General features: G+C 40.1%; 2 protein-coding genes across 3 annotated transcripts; one reads left to right on the top strand and one right to left on the bottom strand.

Moving 5' to 3' along the window:
* The first annotated feature begins 580 nt into the window (after nt 1-580).
* slc1a6 (solute carrier family 1 member 6) lies at nt 581-14,862 on the top strand. 2 transcript variants are annotated; one of them, XM_035177549.2, is made up of 12 exons: nt 581-2,650; nt 2,815-2,892; nt 9,030-9,296; nt 9,400-9,537; nt 9,854-10,061; nt 10,443-10,485; nt 10,940-11,068; nt 11,183-11,367; nt 11,517-11,750; nt 12,148-12,342; nt 12,792-12,926; nt 13,200-14,862. In XM_035177549.2, the coding sequence occupies exons 3-12, from the start codon at nt 9,074-9,076 to the stop codon at nt 13,396-13,398; spliced, it is 1,689 nt and encodes a 562-aa protein (XP_035033440.1). In that variant the 5' UTR covers nt 581-2,650; nt 2,815-2,892; nt 9,030-9,073; the 3' UTR covers nt 13,399-14,862. The 2 variants fall into 2 exon arrangements, with proteins under 2 accessions (XP_035033440.1, XP_035033439.1); XM_035177548.2 differs by lacking the exons at nt 581-2,650; nt 2,815-2,892 and adding an exon at nt 4,994-5,203.
* A 662-nt stretch (nt 14,863-15,524) lies between these two features.
* ccl44 (chemokine (C-C motif) ligand 44) lies at nt 15,525-19,105 on the bottom strand. Its single transcript, XM_035176713.2, has 5 exons — nt 18,819-19,105; nt 17,700-17,829; nt 16,834-16,981; nt 16,557-16,623; nt 15,525-16,440 (listed from the first exon to the last, which is right to left on the bottom strand). The coding sequence occupies exons 1-4, from the start codon at nt 18,880-18,882 to the stop codon at nt 16,585-16,587; spliced, it is 381 nt and encodes a 126-aa protein (XP_035032604.1). The 5' UTR covers nt 18,883-19,105; the 3' UTR covers nt 15,525-16,440; nt 16,557-16,584.
* Nucleotides 19,106-22,022: the final 2,917 nt, after the last annotated feature.

Here is a 22,022-nt window from a genome sequence, read left to right as displayed (position 1 = left end):
GAGGTGATTTGTGCTATATTTCAATTAGCATGTAGGAAATATGGTCACTCGTCATCATTTTGTTGCTAAGGCACTAATAGTGACCTAATTCATTTTTTTTTTCATGTAATCTTTTTAAAAATATTTAAGTTTGCCCTTATTCAACCATTTTATTAACCAAACACAACTGATGATTTCACATCAGACTAAATGAGATGATATTGTACCAAAAGAAAGCATTTTCTAACCCGCTGGGAGATAACACGGAGATAAATGTTCCTTCCTGCAGGCAGGAGAATAATTACACTATCTAAACGTGGATCATACATGATCCATGCCTCCCACGTTATGGCAGGATAATTATGTTGCCATGGCGATGCAATCTGCTCCTATCACTTTGGTCCTGCACCAGATTGGAAGCAGAGGGAAGTCCACAGCATCAGATTCGTCCCCATGTTAGGGGCGATAAACGGCAGGAGAAGTGGTTTTGCTAAATGCCTGGAGAAAATGTAAAGGTATGCAGACATTATCTCTGTGTGCATTCATCCTGTTAATACAGGGAAGAGCAGTTTGGTATTTAGTTATAGGGAGATAATTGATCATTAAAGTCATAATTACATGCTATTAGCCGCACATTAATGAAATCTACAGATCTTTATCATTTCCAATGAAGATCTCAATTTCCAAAGAAACTAATTGACATGATATAAAGGAATTTAAATATTTTCATGATGGAGTAATTAAGCTGTTAAACCCACAATATCTTGTGATTTAATGTTTGGTGTAGAGTCAGAATCAAACAGCTCTAACTATATACAGACTAAAGCAATGCCTGTGCAGGTTTTTGGGGAATCTTTGAAAGGGACGTTCTACAGAAATCCTCAAGTATTTTAAGAATTTCACAATGGAAAATTATGGTTACTGAAAAAGCTAACAAGGATTTCCTTTTAATTTCTCAGACTACAATTGTACAATCAACATACCTGTCTTTGTAAATTTCATCCTGTCCAAACCTTCATACAGCTGAGATTGAAAGTTCAATTATTACCTTGGAAACAGTAGTTGAAGAAAAAAGATCACCTCACCATGGTCCATTTAGCCGCCCTTCTGGAGCTGGAGACTGGATTCTCCTCAGCAGACAGTTTGCACAGTTGTCGTAGAAATGTAGATGTAGATGTTTTCTGAGCACTTGAGCAACTTGTCCACGTTGACTGAAAAGATAACCCTTTCAGCCGAGTGTGTTTGATTCGATAAGACGTCCAAAATATCTCCTAAATGCACCTTGGAATTGAATTCACTTTGCCACAGCTAGCTGAAGTATGTGCCCACTGTTTCTAAGGACTACAATGAAGTATCTATCTAAAATGTACAAAGTGTTCAGAGAAACTATTCCATGATAACATGAAAACTCCCGTTTGCGGAGGAAGACATGTCTGACACAATCCAAAGAACAGAAGAAACGTAAGAGCACTTTAAAGTTTTTTTCACAGTTAAAACTCTTTTTTATGTGTTTTTTTCCTGACTCTAGTCGAGGGTTTCAGGGACGTTGCACCTTTTTAAGCCCAATGAGGAAAATTCAGATTTGTGAATATTGGCCATACAAATAAAATTGGAATGATTGATTAAAGTGCAAATATCTACAGCATCTTGAATCATTTTAATATATCAATTCATTTTTTTAGCTGAAATCCAGTTCCTTTGATTTCCAGTGGAAGTTTTTTATAGTTCCTTTTAAAATGATCCCCCAAAACCCACAAGGACATTAATGTAGAGTTTATACAACCGATTGGCTTAAGCAGCTGTGGTCTGTTTTCAAAGAGTTCATTCTGAACCATCAGTATTTATGGCCTCAAGGCTCGACTAAGTCAAAAATACACCAATCTGACACACATTCTTCTTCTTGTTTTGGTCTGTCCGTGCAAACCCTCTGGTCGCTGCAGGCCTACCTGGAATCTGTATCATTTCCTCCTCACGATGGGCAGCTTGAATATGACTTGAGCACAAATATTCAGTTTTAAGTGGGCTACGTGCATATCAATGTCAGTGAACGTGAACATGATGAGTAGGTGTGAGAGTGGAAAACGGGGCAGAGAGATGCCAAAGGGCTACAAATACTCCGAGGTCCCCAGAGTGGATGAGAGCAGACCCTGAGCAATGAGCAGATGCATGTTGTCATAGCAATGACTGCTGTGTGTTTATACTGTGTGTGGGACCCGAACCCAATGTTTAATAAGTGCTGTGGATGCTGTATCCTCATCATGTAAGGAATGTTAATCACAAAATGACTATTTCTTTTGGTGACTTTTGTGTGAAGTGAGAAATCCACGAGGAGCTGCGTGATGTTAACCTGAGAGTATGTCTCACTCAGGCTTGGTGGTTGTGGCAGCAGGTGGTTCATCTGTATTTTTTTTTTTTTCTCGCTCTCTCTCTCTCTCTCCCTCTCTTGAAGGGTCTTTAACCTCTACTCCTCCCACGCAGATCTCCCAGGCGCTTCCCTCTGCCGGAGGCTTCATGGACAAGCTACAAACGGCTTGATAGTAAAAAAAAAAAAACGGGAGATAACTGTGAAGATGGTGAGTGGAGATACAGTGTGTGGGCAACAGCAGTTCATTATCAGCTGCGTGGTGGAGAGGAAGACATCCACATGACGGAGTGAGGAGCACAGGCAAAGGTGGGGGATCTTCTTTATACCTAATTAAATTGTCCTCTTGTCGCCGGCTGATAAATAATTACAGCAACTGCGTCACTTATGTTTTTTAAACATAGCTCGAATCTGATATCGTTTGAGCGCAAGTTTATTCTAAGATTGTAAAGTTTTACTCCTTGTTTCTGCAGCGTCTAAAGAAAGAAGAGGAGAGGAGAGGATCTGTTTCTTCATGACAGCTTGACACGTTCAAAGGAAGAAGAAACAGGGTATTAGACTTTATCTATCTATCTATCTATCTATCTATCTATCTATCTATCTATCACTGAATTATCATTTTAATTGTTTTGGTGCATGCAGGGTTGAGATAATACAAATTCAATTTGGACTTCAGCAATTTGGTTTTAAACTTCCATATAAAGGTTAAAAAAAGAAATGTCCAAGTTATGCTTTCTGTTGCGTCTCTCTTTCTACATATCAAAAATCTTGTGGGCCTGTTTAAAAAAAAGTAGTTTATTTCACTGGCAATGTGTTTCAATGTGTATTTTTTCATATTCAAGTCCTACAAGATGATTAAAGTTATTTCATCCAGAACCGGGAAGCTGTTGACCGTGATGATCAGCTTTTCCTCGTGGTTACTTGTATGTAGTTGAATAGAAACTCTGGTTCTGTTGCACTGAGGGAATCAAACAAGTGCGATTGGTTGTTGCCATGGTCACCATTCACACGAGCCCAGAAGACGTTTACATGAAACTCCATCTTTCTTAACTGCACCACTCTTTTGTAAAAGTGACATTTTGAGTGTTTTTCAAGTTTTGATTTGAATGGATGTCAATCTTTCCTATAATTAGTATTGGAGTCTGTGTGTTTAAAGTAGTGGTTGCTGAGAGTTAACAGAGGATCCACCACAGATATGATTTTTCATTTACTCTAGTATTTAGTTATTATCACCACCAAAAATCTATTCATCCTGTACCTACACAACTGTAAAGCCAGGTAACGTATTCTCATCTCGAAAAAGTAGTCAATGTTGTTGCTGTGCTTGTTTCCTTCACTGCAATAGACCGTGGGCAGGATTTACAATGCATGTTCACTCTACCATCTACAACACGCAACAAGCCCATGCTGATGAATCCCAGACTCTATGGTCCCCATGTGGTATCTGTGGCCACAACAGCTCCAACGTGTAGATACAGTTTTCAGGAGGTGCTCGACAAACATATTATCTTCACACCACATGATTTCAGCCAGAATTTTTCACTTGCTGACAGTTTCTGGAGATTGCTGGGAAAAATCCCAAATCAGACACTATTTATGAACAGTCAAAGACATAATCAAATTCAACTATATATGTCACAGGCTCTGCGTTTCAAATCCAATAGTGTTGTGACCTGGTTTTGAGTGCAGTGACATAAGCTGCAGCCAATGAGAGGCAAGACGAAGCGTGAGAGGAAACCTGAGGATACCTGTTGCCAACTGTTACACATTTCTATGGCTCATATTTTTCATTCCTTCCTCGTTTTTTTAACAGCAAATCTGCGTTTTTCTCGCAGACATCCATTTTTGAGGAAAACAAATCCAGTCTCCAGCAGGATATTGTATTATTTCCCCTGTCACTCATCGCATGTTTTTGTTCCAAAGCATAGTTTGGAGACCAGACCGACTTGTAAGATCTGTTCAATCTTGTGATCTCTGTCACTGATCAATCATGTAGTGTGCAAATACCAATGACTTCAAGATTCGATAGAAAACAACAAGTACAGCAATCAGGTAACTTTAAGTCATATAGTATGTACATGTCAAGGTATAGCATTTGGTGTAGCTATGTGGCCCATGTATGTAGCTTAACTTCTTAATACAAACCCATAACTTAACCTTTAATCCCTTGTATGTGTCAGGTTCTAAAAACGCTTATACATCTGTAATCAAACTCAATTGAGCTTTTCCTTAGACTCTCACTGACTGGTTGCATCTATGTCTTTTAACTCCATATTAAAATCTTTGGGCTTAACCCTGAGTAGTTGTTTAATCTCAAACTAGACTAAGACATTAACCGGTTGTTTGCACAGACTGAGCGACTCTCTTCATGATGGGTAACCAGATTTTTTTTTTGTCAAATGAAATCCAAAGATTTAGGTTGAGGTGATGTGTTCAGGGAAGTGGAGCTTTAGTGAAAATAACTTAAGTTCAGGAAACTAAATTGATGTGAATTTGATGGACTGCCAAAGGTTGGCCGGACAGTGTGTGTGTGTGTGTGTGTGTGTGTGTGTGTGTGTGTGTGTGTGTGTGTGTGTGTGTGTGTGTGTGTGTGTGTGTGTGTGTGTGTGTGTGTGTGTGTGTGTGTGTGTGGGAGTTGTGAGAAGGTCAGACCATATGAGAAACCTTTCCATGTGTGTCTGCTCATGAGAGGCGAGCAGTGAGACACTGTCATTTTCCCACTCAGCTCCGGACACTCTCACACTCTCACACACTCTCACACACTCTCACACACTCTCTGAATCTGTTCTCCGCACTTGTGAAGCTGAGGTTTTTCACCTGACTTTGATTGGACTGACTGAGACAGACTGTGAACCATGAGTGGTGAGTAGCCAGTGAGCAGCTGAAGTTTACTCAGTGAATTAGTATCAGTTATTACTCTGTATCAGCAATGTGTTACTCGGAGTAGAATATAATTATAATAAATCAGGGAAACTGTTATTAATTAATATCTTTTCATGTTCATTTATTTATCGAGATCTTTTTTAAGTTATTATACATTTATGACAACATAAAAGCAATACATTTTAGATTTTGAAAGAATAATTTTAAAAGTATGGGATTTGTAAAAAAAAAAGAAGCTTTGTGCATAAAATAAATGTGCACAGGTTGATCTGAGCAACCGTTTACAGGGACTTTAATGTGGAAACTATAACAACTATAAACCAGTATTAATGAGACACGTGCAATAGCTTGAGATGGGATCCTTGTGTCCCAGTGTGTTTTAACATGTGAGTCCGAAGTGTCTTTCTACTGAGGTGTGAACTCACAAGCTGCATGCCCTTCTACCAGCCAATGCTGACGGCTATTAGTTAAATTTTACATTTACTTGTGTAAAGAGCTGTAGTGGTTTTGATATAATGTTAAAAAATATAATTTTTGCCCATAAAAATATCAGTTGGCCACCTCAGGGTTAATGATTTTCTCCATTACTATTAGAGATACTAATGTCCTTGTGTTTAGCTTATTATTGGATTGTTTGTCACCGGTTTGCTGCTCAGGTAACGCTGGCTGTTTGTGTTGTCAGACAGAGGAGTGCTGACTCTGGTCTGACCAGGACTGAGCAGTTTCAGCCAGAGTTGGCAGGTTTAGGTCGCTGCTGAGGGAAGGAGGTGGCGACCCAGCTGCTCAAATGAAACTCAAGTGCCGCGGTACACCGGTATTGACCTGTATTGATATTATGTTAATAATATTCATATGTTAACATCCTGTAAATAACCCGGCGCCTCCTAAATTACTTCTGATTCTTTCCATCGTCATGCAACTGGTTCTAACATGTGAGGTATTACCTATAATTACTAATTCTACCCTACGTGTCAATTTGGAGTTAGGGTCAAACAAAGGCACAACTCACAATCTATGCAGCCTTGCATTAAAAAGCAATATCTAACTGCATCAGATTGGCACGAGGAGTAAGTGTGGACACTGGTGTTTCAGTGACTGGTCAGATGGTGCAAAGGAGATTGTTTGAAGTCAGCCTCTACAGATGGCATCCAAAATCAAAGCCATTGCTCATAAAATGGCACAAAACTGTGAGATTAAACTTTGCCAAAGAACATGAAAAGAGGCCTGATGGATATTGGCAGAACATTCCTTGGTGAGATGAAACCAAAATAAGAATTTCTTTGGATCAGATGGGGTCCAGTATATTTGCTGCTGGCATTGCCAGGACAAGTAGAGTATTTAGCAACAAAACTCCTGCAGCAACAAGCAGCTGAAAAGAGTCATTGGTGAAGAACATGTCTCCACAGATTTGTATCAGACTTGTCTCATCCACACCCGGGTGGATTTAGTTTGTTAGTTGCTTTCATTATAATTTAATTAGTCAAACATTTCTGTTTTTCAAATTAATTAGGCTCTATTCTTCTTTGGCTGTGGCTTTAATAAATGTAAAACAGTGTATTAAATGGAAAGTGTTTCTATCTCATTGGCATAATGCATTCCCTAGCCCCTTATCCTAACCTTAACCATCACAACTAAATGCCTAACCCTAACCTAAATCTTATTCTAACTCTAACCCTAAAAACCAAGTCCTAACCTTCAAACAGACCCATTAACCCATTAAAAGTGGGTCAGAAAGTGAGGACCAGCCAAAATGTCCTCACTTTCCCAAAATGTCCTCACTCTGTAGGTTCTACACTCAGAATGGTCCTCACAAAGATATCTGTACAAGTACACACACACATATATTCTTGAACTCATTGACATAATGCTTTGTATAGCCCCTTACCCTAACCTTAACCATGACAATTAAACACTTGATTCCAATCCTTATCCTAACCCTAATTTAAACCTAGTTCTAATCCTAACCCTAAAAGCAAGTGTTAATCCTCAAACAGGCCTTTGGAACATCGAGGAGAGATCAGATGCTCAGATGCTCAGATGCTCAGATGTTCAGTGCTCATGTGAGTGCATCTATCCTTATTAGGGCTTTGCATTGACTTCCATTCATTGTGGACAGCCTGACCAAAAACAATAAGGATAACAAGTCCCATAATGTGACTGCAAAAACAGATGCAGGTCCCCACAGTAATGCCTGGACCACAAACATACACACACACACACACACACACACACACACACACACACACACACACACACACACACACACACACACACACACACACACACACACACACACACACACACACACACACACACACCTACTGGTGCTGGTTATTCTGCATCTGACACAAAACTAAATAATGGCCTTGATTATCCTGGCTCATCCCACAACCTGCTCAACAATGGCTCTTTTACACCATATGTAATAAATATAAGTGAAGCTCAGAACAATGGACAAAAGAAAATCAATAGTCAAGAATGATACAAACAGAATAGATGAAGCCTCTGGAGATCATACACTCAGTGTTTACCCCTGGGAAAGAAAGTGTTGGAGTGCATTGTGATTACCTGGATATAAAGGAGAAGTGGATGAAGAAATCAGTGTCAGTGTTCTTTAAGCGCAGGCTTCAAGTGTGTTTATGAAGGGTGATTCACAGGAAACACTATAGCCTAGATAGATAAGGACCAACCGCCACGTGCTGCACACAGACTGCTTCTTGTTTTCAGCAGAGGGAAACACGGTAAGACCACAGAAACTCGATATTTTGAAGTTTTACAGTGTTGATACAGCTCCTATCTATTTGAACATTTAAAAATAGATCACAGTAAAGATTTAGATACACAGATCTGAGATTTACTTACTTGCTGTGGTGGTAAACAAAATGCAGAAGTGCAAAAAAGCCTTGTGTGAAGTTGGGGAACCAGAACTACACATACTCAAGGTCATGAGGTGGAATTAAAGTCAGAGGAGCAACAACAGGACCAATCTCTCTATTCATTCTGTTTTATATGCACTGTCAGAGCCAGTGTTGGATATAACTTGAAAACTCTAAATTAACATCAGTATGTCAGTGACTTTCCCTTCGTTTGTGCCTCACCGTCTTAATTGAATAATGATTTGTTCCAAGTCTGTAACTGAATATTAAATATTGGTTTATGTGATTTTGGATTGTTGTAGAGCTGCAAAATGTTCACCATTGACAAATCTGTTGATATTTGATCTGATTTAATGGTAGAATCTTTTAATCTGTAACATATCCGAAAATATGGGGAGACAGAGCCCAAAGTGATGTCTTTAAATTATTAATGGTTCAATAGCCATTAAAAATCCTCACATTTGAAAGGCTTGAACCACTGAATTTTAATACCTTTACTCAATATTGACTCAAAATGAAATTAATCTAAATTGTTGTTGATTATGTTTTATCCATCTACTAACAATTGCAGCACTAGACTGGATTTTTTTTCATATAAGAAAGGGGGTAAATGCTAAAAATAAATTATTTTCGAAATATACTAAATACCCCTCCTGGGTTATACAGTTTACATCTTCATGTTTCATGTTACCTGTAATTATTGTCAGAGTTTCTTAAATCTTTCAAACACAGCAGCCATCCAATGTTTGATTTGATTTTACCTCCCACACTTTTACATCATCTCTTTTTAAAAATGTGTGCTTTCCACTCTGTGTGAATATTCTCATTTTCCCTGTTAGTGGACACTTTATATGCTTTTAACATTGTCATCCAGTCAATGAGATAATTGTAGGAACAACATGTGACAAATGACTTCTCTCCCTGCTTAGTTTCCCACGAGACCTGCCTCTTGGACCAGGTGCTGGAGCTGATTATGAACGAGAAGCCCCCCGCAAGTACAAGTCTTTTCCTAAACGAGGACGTGGACAAACCCCCCTTGCCGGAGAGAGGAGACCTGAGGAGGCGTTTGCGCAGGGCAATGGAGAGGAGAGCCAGCACCATGAAGGAGAGGATGGGCTCCATCAGCAGGGGCAGTGTCAAAGCTTTCCTCAAGAGGAACCTGTTTGTCCTGTTCACCGTCGCGGCCGTGGCTCTGGGTGAGTGCAGAGTGCAACACCGTTTTCTCTGCAGACCACTGACTTTATCTGACTTTTTGTGTTCATTTGTGCCTTTTGTTTGTGTGCATGCAAATGTGTTCAGGTGTAATGCTGGGCTTTGCTCTGCGCCCCCACAAGCTGTCCCTGAGGGAGATCAAGTACTTTGCCTTTCCTGGGGAGCTCCTCATGAGAATGCTGCAGATGCTGGTGCTGCCTCTCATCGTCTCCAGTCTGGTCACAGGTTGGATTTGAACGAGCACAGGAGAACAAACACACTTAACGCTCACAAAGTGTAAATTACAGGGGATTACTGGTTTACTTTCCACCAGTTTTACTCGTCCGTATGTGCACAAAATAACTCAAAAACGCAAGGATGAATTTTCACCTAACTTAGTGGTAATATTACTTTAGATCTCTAGAGAGAGAGAGAGAGAGAGAGAGAAGCAGGGGCATAGTGTATATATAGTAGTTGTATCTCAAATTAGATAAAAGTTTAAAACAAAATCTAAACTTGCAGCAGACTGATTGAATCCTAAAGTGACTGTCCTCTGCTTTAGGTATTTCCTCCTTGGACAGCAAGGCGTCAGGTAAAATGGGTATCCGTGCAGTGGTCTACTACACGGTGACCACCCTGATTGCTGTGTTCATTGGCATCGTCATTGTGATGATCATCCGGCCGGGCAAAGGCAGCAGAGACAGTCCTTTGGCCAAAAGTGGAAACATTGAACCTGTTCAGGCTGCTGACGCTTTTCTGGATCTCATCAGGTAACAACAGCATGGAAACCTGATTGATTTGTGAAATTGCAAAGGAGTTGTTACTTTATCAAGCTATTTTGAAAGTGTCCACATAGAAGTAATAGTAATTTTCAGAAATGCAGAGAGTTAGATGAGACACCATGGCAATTCCTTTAAAGGATGTGTATACTTATGTCAACATTCAGACACGGAAATATAATAGAAACATTGGATTTTGTGTGTGTGGGAAGCCAGAATCATTAACCTTCTGTATGTGACAAAACTAATGACTCATTCTGAATAATTGCTCTGTAAAATTATTAAACGGTTATTGATTAACAATGTGTAAGATTAGAACATTTACAAATTACTGTTTTCTGTTTATTTAATCTTGTTTCATTTTTATTTCAGAAACATGTTTCCCCCCAATCTGGTAGAAGCTTGTTTCAAGCAGGTGAGGCCATCTTTTTTCTATTTTCATTTTTTGAATCCCCAAAAAAAGCCCTCGAATTTCATATTTCATGATTTATCAAACTAGTTCAAATAACCACAAAGGGAATAAATCAAAAACAGAAAACATGTAAAACTCAGTAAAAAGCATAACCCCCAAGGCCTAAGCCTTAAATTCAGTCAAGCTGCACTAAATTGTACACACTAATAGATCACTCCCCGAAAAATTCCAGATTTCTTTCATCTAGATCCATAAATTATTCCCTGGGAAATTGTTGAAACCATCAAATATGTAATAATAATAAAAATCCTATCTCTAAATGTCAAATAAAGGGGAAAATATCCTGGATCCGCCCTCGGATCTGGATCCACACCCAAATATTTATGGGTCTGTCAGACTTTTAGACCCAAACAGAATGGATGCATCATTTCAGTTAATGTCACCGACTCTCTTTCAGTATAAAACAGTTTACAAGAAGACCGTTCATACACGGAACGTGACGGTGACCCTGAACCTCACCGACTCCCTCAACGTGACAGAGTCTAACCTGAGCATGGACCTCAGCAGGGTGCTGCACACCATACAGGTGGGTGGCAGACGAGTCCTCTGGAGAATTACACGATTACTGAAAAGGAGTCAAATTGTATATGATGAACTGTATAATCTGTAAAGTGTTCCGTTTGTCTCTTCTCTACGACAGGAGACAGTGGAGGAGACAATCCCTATGTCCGGCTCCTCCGGGGGAGTGAACGCTCTGGGTCTGGTGGTCTTCTCCATGTGCTTCGGTCTGGTCATTGGCAACATGAAGCAGCAGGGCCAGGCTCTCAGGGATTTCTTTGACTGCCTGAATGAAGCCATCATGAGACTGGTGTCCATCATCATCTGGTCAGTAAAGACTCAACACTCAACAAGTAAAACCTATTGTCACTCATCTTGGTTTCTTGTGCTCTAGATACCTCGCACATCCTGCTTGTCTGTATCTTTGTATCCATCTCCTTCCAAACTCTCTCACCACCTCTGCATCACTCTACCAGGTACGCTCCAGTGGGCATCCTGTTCCTGATTGCAGGGAAAATTGTGGAGATGAAGGATCTGGCCGAGGTGGGCGGTCAGCTGGGGATGTACACCGTGTCGGTCATTGTGGGTCTCCTCATCCACGGCCTCTTTGTGCTGCCGATGCTTTACTTCATGGTGACCAGGAAGAATCCCTACAGCTTCATCGGTGGTCTGCTGCAGGCCCTCATCACGGCCCTGGGAACGTCATCCAGGTGAGTCTGCTCGTCTGTCCTTCTCAGACAATGGAAATTGGGACACTTGCCCATATTGTATGCTGTCAAAGTCCCTTGTTGCAGAAATACAGGTAATGTTAACATTTGCCAATGTATTGAAACTCAACTTTATCATGTCATGTTTGTATAGATTCTTTGATACGATACGATGCGATTATCCTGTCACACACTCACCTCATCAATAACTTTGTGCTATTTGCTGTATTGTGTGTCATTTTCATATAGAATATTGGACTATTTAACTAAAAATAAACATGAAATAAATTACATAATAAATCAAATGTAAAATATAATGACATTAAATATATTAAATCAACTTTTTGCATTTTGTGTGTCGAACCACAATGCTTCCTCTCTCTCTCCTTGCCTGCTCCAGCTCTGCTACCCTGCCCATCACCTTCCGCTGTCTGGAGGAGAACAACCATGTGGATAAAAGGGTGACGCGCTTCATCCTCCCTGTGGGCGCCACCATCAACATGGACGGCACCGCCCTCTATGAGGCTGTGGCAGCCATCTTTATCGCTCAAGTTAATGACATGGACCTAAACTTTGGCCAGATTCTCACCATCAGGTGACACTTTGTTTGTTTTTCTTTGCGAGGAGTCAAGTAAAAAAGGGTTTTTAATTCAACTTCATGTTGCACAATCTGTGTCCAGCATTGTTCGTTGACCTGTGACCATGTGACCACAGTTTATTTACTCAATGACTCACCTGCTCAGATGTTTGTATGTGTTGATGAAAGAGTCATACCTCAAATACCATGTCAGCAAATTATACTAAAATATGTATCGGTATATAATTCTTGATATAAGGGTTTAAAATGTCCGTCATTTTACAGAACATACTATATATTGTAATTGTGTAATCAGCGTGACTTTTGGCAGATTTACATCATTTTATAATTTCTGCTGTGCCTTTATTATTCTACTACTCCCACCAGCAGTGCACATGTGCTGTTTGTTTATTTCGCTTTATTAAATGTCTTCGCTCTCCTCTCCATCCCTCCCACCGCCCACTCAGTATCACGGCGACTGCTGCCAGCATCGGAGCAGCAGGCATCCCTCAGGCTGGCCTGGTTACCATGGTGATCGTATTGACATCGGTGGGACTGCCCACAGAGGACATAACACTGATCATCGCCGTGGATTGGTTCTTGTGAGTTGCCACTAAATGTCAGCTTGATGGGGATTGGTCTGTGTACTGTGCTGTGGCTCTGCCAGCCTAAATGTCATAGAAAAGCTTCAGAGAGCCCAGAAGTCCCACCACTTCAAAGGTTACTGATGCATAATGCAGGGTGACAGATTAGAAAGTGTGTATAGAGGCACAGTGTGAGTGTTTTCCTTGCAGATATACCATAATGTTTTGTTTCTTTGTGTCCCAACTTTCCATCTCTTCTTGTCTGATTCTTTCTCTCTCTCATCACCCCAGGGATCGCCTGCGTACCACCACCAACGTGCTGGGCGACTCGCTCGGGGCCGGCATCGTGGAGCACCTCTCCCGCGGAGAGCTACAAAATCAGGATGACGAGGTGCGCAACTCTGTCATCGAGGAGAATGAGAAGCCCTACCAGCTTATCTGCCAGGAAAACGACACCATCAAGCACCACAACAGTGAGACCACAATGTGAACAAAATAAAACCACACTCAAAGGGGCTTCACGTACCAAAAGCATTTTAGGTATAAGTTGGCTTTCAGTGGTGCAGGAGAATAAAATCTGTTTGGGTCGACTCACCCAGTGCTCGAGGTTCCCAGAGTGTCCCAAACTCGTAACTTACCCTCCAATACAAAACGCTGTCTGGGAAACAAGATGATACACAGCCTGACCCGGTGGCTGCTTGGTGATAGGAAATAAGCACGCACGCTGTTTAGGAATGGTTTTATAACCACCGCTGTCGATCTGATTCAGTGCCAGTGATGTGACATTAAATCAGATTGAAAAACTCACTATGTCATTTAGAAAAGTTCAGTATGTCAAATAAAGCTGAAAGTCATTTTAAAATCATGTTCCGGTTCATCAAGTTTTCAGATATTTGTATGATTTATGATACATACGATCAGTCAAACATATTCCTACCAGCATCAGTGTGAGAATACACAGTATTAACAAAGACAAACTCCATTTATCCAGTTTCCAGTTCACTCAGCTAGCTCTTTTGAATGGCTTTACATTTCTTTGCAAATATTTTTTTTGTAATACATCGTACATCATGACTACCTCTAACAGGACTTTTAGATACACTGAAATATTCAATGGAGCATATCAACAGGATATAAATACATTAGTTGCTCAGCTGGTAAAGATCCCATATTTAACTTTGACACTGGACCACAGTGGGAAGGAGAATCTTTACCACTTATTACTTTAAGATTTGATATATTGCAAGTGACTTGTTAGAATGTTTAAATCTTGCTGCTTTCTTATAAATGTACAGCATATATATTTGCAAGTATTTCCTGTATTTCTTTGGTGATATTGCTTTAAACTATGGGCATATGACTGTACTCCTACACTAATTGTAGTAATACCTGTAGTAATACTTGTTCTGAAACAATTTCTTCTCTCTATTGTTTTTACATATATTCTGTATTGAGAGAGAAGGAAATATCAATCAAGTTGATCAATTTTTCTTTTTCCGCAATTAAAAGTTATTGTTTTGGAAATATTGATGTTCTTTCATACTTTGGATTTTTTTTCATCATTTAAAAAAAAGCATAGTGTTTTAATGGTTGCTTTCAATTATTGCTCAGTTTTCTACATTATACCAAAAACCAAACATGCAATTTAATTTTGGTATATTTAGACTGGAATAATGTAATGAAGATTAATCACAGATTTATTTGTATTGTTTTGTGAAAACGTACTGTGAATAAAGTTTGTCAACGCTTTGAGGAATTGAATGTACAGTTGCTTTATGCTTTTTGGTGTTTTAGAGGAAAGTGTAGTGCAAAGTGAAAAGGTTTATACATTACAGTTCAGTTGGAAGTTCGTATGACTTTGTGCCACTTTTGTGCTCATTGAGAAGTTTCTCTTTAGTTTTGATGCTGTGACAGCTTATGAAAAATGTGACAAATAAATGGCTCAGGAATTGAACTGTGATTCTCATTATTGTGTTTGTGGCTACCCCTGGTGGAGGATATTCTCCTGGCTAGAAACCCTCATCCTCAGACAAACATGTTGTTATATCAAATTAGTTTTAGTTGCATGGGTTCTGTGTTACAACCATTTTTATATGATTTGTTGTTGACTAAAAATCTTTAGTAATTCTCATAAAATGTGTTTTTGTTGTTATTGTATTTCCTGGCAGTTTGCATGTTTCAAAACTGACCCAGATTTCACCAATTGACCCACAATATTAACTTTATATTCTCTTCCTTCACAGAGATGTTACAATAACATGTGTTTATTTAGGGAAACAAGATTTAGAGCCTTGTCTTGTGTTTGGCCTCATAGATTTGAACCTTCCTGAGATGAGCTTTAGCAGCTCAGTGAGATGTACTGGGGCACAGCAGCCAGTGCTTTGAGCTACATGCTAACACCTTCATGCTGAACTGCTTAGGGCAGAACTGGAGGAATTTAAAAAACACCTGTTACTGACTTGACAATTTAATTAAAATCTGTTAAATTCATAATGCACCAAATATTTCTTTTTGAGATTTTCGACCTGAACCAAAGTGCAGCATGGATAAATACAATGTTGTGTAATACAAAATGCAGACACGCAAAAGATACCCAGAAAAAGACAGATGAGACAGTTTGAGTCATTATTTCAGATTAATTTATAAAATTGCCGACTTGAGATACTGTGTTTAAACATACAGTGCATTCTTCTACAATACAATACTTGTGCTTTTCACACACAGTTGAGCCCTCTAAGTTTTAACAGCCTTGCCATGTAGTGAACTGAATCATGAATACTTTGGCATAGTTTAGTGAAATACTATTGGTGAAAAAGACAAATGTAAACTGCAGATAGATATTGAAATAGCTGGTTGATGTCTGAGGGCCTGATTTAAAAAGACTAACACGGGTTAAATACTGAGTTTACAAACAGTCAATATACGAAGTGGACACAATATCGTTTGCTCTTCATGTGACACAGAGTTGAGCTTTCTAACAGTCGGTTACAGAAGATCGAAGCCTGAACGAGGGTTTTTTAAGACAACTAAGACCTGGATTGTACAAAATGAGGTGCAAATCAATATCAGTTCCCCAATATCCTGCACACACACTGTGACATTACACATTAATGAAGGTATACAAGTGTCTTGCTGATATACAATATTAATATCACTGCTCATGTATCATTTGTTTAATTACAACTTGTTCACTGGTTGCACATCAGTCATGAGTGGTTATGTTATGGGAGACACTTCCACGCAGACTCCAGCAAATAACAGTATGAGCCATTAAGAAATAATAATAATAACAAATTCAACTTATCTCACAAGTAAACACTCCTTTGTTGAGACTGTTCCAGCCACGTGTTTAGGAATATTTCAAGCACAGTTCATATTCAAATATCTAAAGCCATATAAATATGTATTGCTGCCCAGGTCTGGTCCCAGGGAGACAGATAGTGTTGACAGAGAGAGAGAGAGAAACGAGACGACTGGAGAAACAGCGGGCTTCGCTGTGTTAGGACGACGAGCTGCTGAAAGTTTACTTGGCCTGTAGAAAAGGGAGAGGAATGCAAAAATAAAGGATGAGACATATGAAAGAGCCACTGTAAGATACTGTACATATTTTATGCAGTTCACCAAACATAGGTTTAAAGAGAACCTTACTTATGACTGTGACTTTTCCTCCATTTCATCACTCCAAATTGAGAACCGCCCAGTTATCTTTCTTGTCCTGATGATAACAAGAGGAGGAAACTCTATTAATGTCTGAGGTGACATGGAAATAGCATGAAAATTTCTCATTTATTTCAGAATATTCAATGCAGAGACAGTAAATCAAAGTATTTACCATTGTTGAATAAATTAGACTGTGACACATGTGTATTGCTCGGTTGCTGGAGGGTGTAACAGCAATGTGTCTGTAATGTACATTGTGGCTGACCTCTGACATGACGGGCAGGTTGTCATGAGGAAGGAGCCACATGGTTCGGTGGGCCTTGGTTCTCTGTCTCTGCAGGAGTTTTCTAAGCAACCTCTTCACTTTCCGGTCTCTGGGGTCTGCACATTTCACCGCCTTCTTCGTGTAAAGACTGTAAAAATTACACAATAAAGGATGACAACAACATTCTGCTGAACTCTGAACGTCCAGAATCTGTTGTGTGCTGAAGCAGAAACAAAGGGAGAAACGATGATACAGCACTTATGTGAAGGACTACAAAGATGTCCATGAAGTGCAGCAAAGCCCCAGAGAATTTGTGCACAAAGGAATCACGAAGAAAAGATGTTTTAATTTGACTGGAACGAGTCAAATATGTTTTATTCTCTGGTAGAAAAAGAAGTCAAACTATGATCAAAAGTTGAGGAACGGAGGTTGGTAACCACTGGAATAGAGAGAACCAAACGAAACTCTTGTGTCGATAAGAATTTCATGTTTTTGTTAGCTTGACCACATGAAAAAGCAAGCTCCTCATTCCCAAGCTCCATCTGATTTCTCCCACTTGCTGGAAACAATAGGTATCACAATGCAACATGGTTTATTTAACTAAACCCTGCTGTTCTGACTGACTGGCTGCGGCAGGGCTCAGCTGGCTCACAAGGTATTTTCAGATGGCTTGTTATTCCCACATATTTCCTTTCTTACTTCCCTGGCAATTACAGCTCCGAGCCCTGCCATAACAACATGACCTGGAAAGATGACAATGCCTCTCAGCCCGGTTCTGCCCTCCCTTATAACGAGAGGCATATTTTCCATGCCTGCAGATCGCTGTGTGCTCTTTAGCTCCAGGAGTGGATAGTTGGAATACTTGCATGATGGCTTGTATACTGCAGTCGGGCCCCTCCGTCTGCACCTCAAACCGCAACACATCTTTGGTACGCACCTTGCCCTGTGAGTACAACATGCAGCACTGGACATCTCTCTGCATCTGTACACCTTTACCTGGGAAACAAAAGAGACAAACGCATAGAAACAGAGTGAGAAAGAAAACAAAGAAAAAGGAAGATTAAGATCCCTCAGTTAATTTGGCTGTTTCTCACCTTTTGTTTTTGCAAACAAGGCCATATCAAAGTGAAAATCTATTTCTCAGCACAAATCATGACAGCCACAAAAGTTTCAAACACTACACATTATTGTACATTATCGGTAATTCCATTCCAATCAGATAGAGAAACATTTTAAAGCATGAATGTTCAGCTCTCTCTTGTCAGTGTTCTGATGTTATAAAAGACTGAAACAATGTATTGGCAGCTTCCGCAGACAGAAAAATGTTATCTGTTCTGCAGAATGTGCACATGCCCTCTGGTTACATATACACTCTCAGATATGGACACACATGTACACACACAAGAATGCCAGAGGAATTACAATGGCATCCCATTGTGCAGCAGAACACACGAGCATGCCAGTGAAACAAGAGGGAGAAAGTGAGAGAAAGAGAGGAGGAGTGTGTGTCTGCGTGGAGGGTGTGTCATGGTGCCTTTTCATCCACAGCAAATGTGTAAACAAATTAAAGTGTGATGTGAAGCAGCAGGAGCAATAAGAGCTGTAAAATAGGACAGAGCTGCTTTGTTATGCCACAGATGATCTAGAATCCATCTTCAGGCTCATCGCTGCACTTCCAGTGCTCTCGCAACATCTCAAAAAACACATGCGGTGACAGCGTCACACAGACTGAGCCCTGACACAGTTGCTTTCTTTCTGCGTGTGTGTGTGTGTGATTTCAGATGCTCGTCCTCCTGCGCTCTGCCCCTCTGTTTACATCCATGCCTCCCTCCCCGCTGCTCCTGCTGCTGCTATCCCTCTTTCCTTCTTCTCTCCTCTTTCTATCTTCGCCATCGCTCTCATGCTACACTGTCCACCTGCAGGGTTCATACAAGCCATGCAACACACAAACGCACACACACAAAGTAAGTATGGCTGTGTCCTACCTTCCACAGATGCCAGAAGGATAACAGTCAGAGAGATAACAGTCAACATCTGCAGCATGACCATGATGAGGCTGGCAGAGAGGAGTAGAGGAGAGGAGGATAATCTACTCTGTCACCTCTCCCTCTATGGCTGCCTCTCTTATATTACTCCCTCCCTCTCTTTATACCTCCCTGCCCATCTCTCACTCACTCACTTCCACCACCTCTCTTTTTCTGTCTTACCGTCTTTCCCTCCCACCCTCTGTTTTTTCATTTTCAGTCTTTCTCACGCTCAACAAAACTCCCTCCCTCATCCTCCTTTTCTCTCACACTCATCTCACCTCTCACTCGTCTCTCCCTTCTTGTCTCCTCACATAAGATGCCAAGGCTCATTTGTTTCATTTGAGGCTTGAAATTCCTCTTTCATCCCACCTCTTCTCTTGTTCTCAGTGCATTGTCTCTGCCAGGACAGAAACAGATTTAATTGGTGAAATCTACGAGGAATCATGTTTCTTGATCAGTTTGGACAATTTTACGGCACAAAATGCCGTCATTTACAACCAATATTCCATCAACCTGGGTTTGGCAATGTATGATATAGCAGGGAAAACTATTAGTCCAAAGAGTGGCATGTCTGAGTTAGTTATGTTCTCTTGAACTCCAAACAAAGTACCAAACACACCTAGAAACTGTGATGACCTGCATTCATTAGCTTAACCCCCAATGACAAGGTTAGGGTGTTGTCCAATCAGCCTCCTTTATCCCCCAAAAGTGTTATGAATTGAGATTTGTCATATGAAATATCCCCATTGTCTATTGATTTGGTGGCGTTCCACAAGGTTCTATCTTCGGCATCTTGCTACTTTCAGTCTTTTTGCTGTCTGCTCCCACTAGTCCAAGTTATTGAGAAAACGTTTCCATCAAAGGCCGATGATGTGTATGTATGTTGTATGTTCTACTCACGCTGTAACTTGGTTTTGTGGCTTGCGTCACAAATCTCTGCTGATAAATGTTACAAATTTGACTTCAAACAAATGAAGACAAATCTTACAAAGTTTAACTTGGCCCCTCTAACCAGGCCTCTAATTTCCAGAATAAACTCGGAAGTCTTGCAGCCAATAACAAAATGTTTTCTTGCTTTTACTTCTTTTTTATGGTTTTACTCATGCCAATGCATTGCTGTCACCAAATAAATGTAATAAATTTGGTCAATAAAGTGGTTCAGATGTTTGAAAAATATGCCGTTAATACGTCTTTGCGGGCTCTCCCTGTTGGGCCATGAATCATAATAAATTATTACCTTCTTTCCATAACAGAATACCACAAGAGTAAGCTGGAGGCTTTATCTGAGAGTCAAGCATCTATATCCATTACAGAGAGGCTTCAACAGAAAACAGCATCAGGACCTGATTATAACAAGAGAAACCAGAGAGACTGATGTGGGCCGGCATCTGTTTCTGGAACATATTCCTTTGAAGCAACCAACAAATGACAAACGCAGATGCAGAAATCAGACGATGCCAACAACAACTGTGTGTACAACAGTTGATCAGAGGACTGGTTTGGTTTGACAGATACATAAATTGTGTCATTCTTTGGCAGTTGATGACAATAATTGAGTCATAATTCTTATTAATAAGACAATACATGATAGTGTTGCTGTCGACTCTATCAGGTCTGATACACATTACATTATAATACATATAACAACATATAACAGCACCTAGAGAATTTTATTTGTGGTTTTCCGCAGCCATGTCTCCTTAATACCTTTGTTTTAATTTGCGAACTTTTTCAAAATTATCCCAAAGTGCAATTTGTCAGTCCGCCCTACTTCAGGGATGCAGAGGTGTACGCCAGTGTACCGTGACATCACTGTTGGGTGTGGTTACAGGTGCATGGAGCACTGTTGGTCAATGTTAAAATCCAAAGAACAAATCTATTTTTTATAGATTTTATGCATATTTGGAGAGACATAGTAGATAGATGACAGGAAATTAACCATTAACAAATGTCCCTGGGCCTGAGATGAACCCAGAACACTGCAGTTCATGGGTGGACCCAACTACCCTTTGATATCATGAGATGCTTGGGTATCAAGAACAGATTACCAGCTTGTATAAAGCTGTTTTTTTGTTTGACTAAAAGCTCAGGCTGTTGTTGGACGGCAGAGAAATGTGTATCGTTCCCCCAATTTGTTCTTACTGGATTGACACCTAAGTTTGAGATTTGTAGTTTATTTAGATAACTGAAAAAAGTCTCTGCTATCAAATTCCATTATAGATGTGCTGTGAAACCACTGACACGGTGGTATGTTTTGTGTTTGGTCAGTTATCTGCTGACAGTTAACCAAGACACATGCATCTACAAACCCAAAAGGAATGTAACATCCATTGGTAATAGATGTTGTTTATATATAACTTACTAAACTAACTGACTAAAACTACTTGGGTGGCCCCATTTAATGCAGAATAGAGAAAAGATGAGGGAGACAATGCTATAAAAGTGTTCACAATACATATATCAAAACAATACTTTGCCCTTCAATTGCCTAAAATGATTAGAGCACATTGTACTTTTGAAAAAAAACGAAGCCAGACACATTTCACACTGGGAAATATTGCTTGAGACATTAATGTGATCCATGTAATAGACAGATTTTGTAGGATTCAACAGTAAGACAAGTGTTCTTTGGCTCCTGAAACACTTGGTGGAGAAATTGAGATGTATCCAGACAACAGGGCAACAGCATGTCACACATATCAGAACAGTGGATGTGAAAATATGTAGCCTGTGCACTGAGAGGTGAGGTTGGAGTAGAAATGTGTATATACATGTGTGTGTGTATGTGTTAGGGGTGGGGTTAACTGTTGAAGAATTTGACCCAAGAAATCAGGTTGGAATCTCAGCTGCAAAAACATACCTTCCACATGACTACAGGTCTGCTGGTGAGCCAGATGCCTTTTCTGCACATCTCTGCAGCGATTAAAATATCTCCTGTCAAGGTGTGCATACTCGCGAACATGTGGAAAATCACAAAGTAGAAGCAGCGGCAGGGTGTAGTGGAGCTGACGGGGTAAAGTCTGTAAGGATGGTATGGCCTCCTGGAGATTGTAGGGGGGTGTTGGTGAACTGTGCTGGTCATGCATGCAGCAACCAGAGAGAGTTTACTGTATCTGAGAGGGATTTCCAAGAGATAATTTGCAAGGAGCAAATACTTTAGGG

The sequence above is a fragment of the Hippoglossus stenolepis genome, chromosome 14 (genome assembly GCF_022539355.2).
Source record: "Hippoglossus stenolepis isolate QCI-W04-F060 chromosome 14, HSTE1.2, whole genome shotgun sequence".
NCBI lineage: Eukaryota > Metazoa > Chordata > Actinopteri > Pleuronectiformes > Pleuronectidae > Hippoglossus > Hippoglossus stenolepis.
The sequence above is the reverse complement of the archived record's forward strand: the minus strand, read 5'-3'. Positions and strand labels throughout refer to the sequence as shown.

Coding starts and splice junctions, on each gene's coding strand:
- ccl44 (XM_035176713.2), bottom strand. CDS start 18,882: ATGGTCATGCTGCAGATGTTGACTGTTATCTCTCTGACTGTTATCCTT. Junction 17,830..18,818: donor CCTTCTGGCATCTGTGGAAG/GTAGGACACAGC, acceptor TTTGTTTCCCAG/GTAAAGGTGTACAGATGCAG. Junction 16,624..16,833: donor ACCTGCCCGTCATGTCAGAG/GTCAGCCACAAT, acceptor TGTTATCATCAG/GACAAGAAAGATAACTGGGC.
- slc1a6 (XM_035177548.2), top strand. Junction 10,486..10,939: donor TAGAAGCTTGTTTCAAGCAG/GTGAGGCCATCT, acceptor ACTCTCTTTCAG/TATAAAACAGTTTACAAGAA. Junction 11,368..11,516: donor CTGGTGTCCATCATCATCTG/GTCAGTAAAGAC, acceptor TCACTCTACCAG/GTACGCTCCAGTGGGCATCC.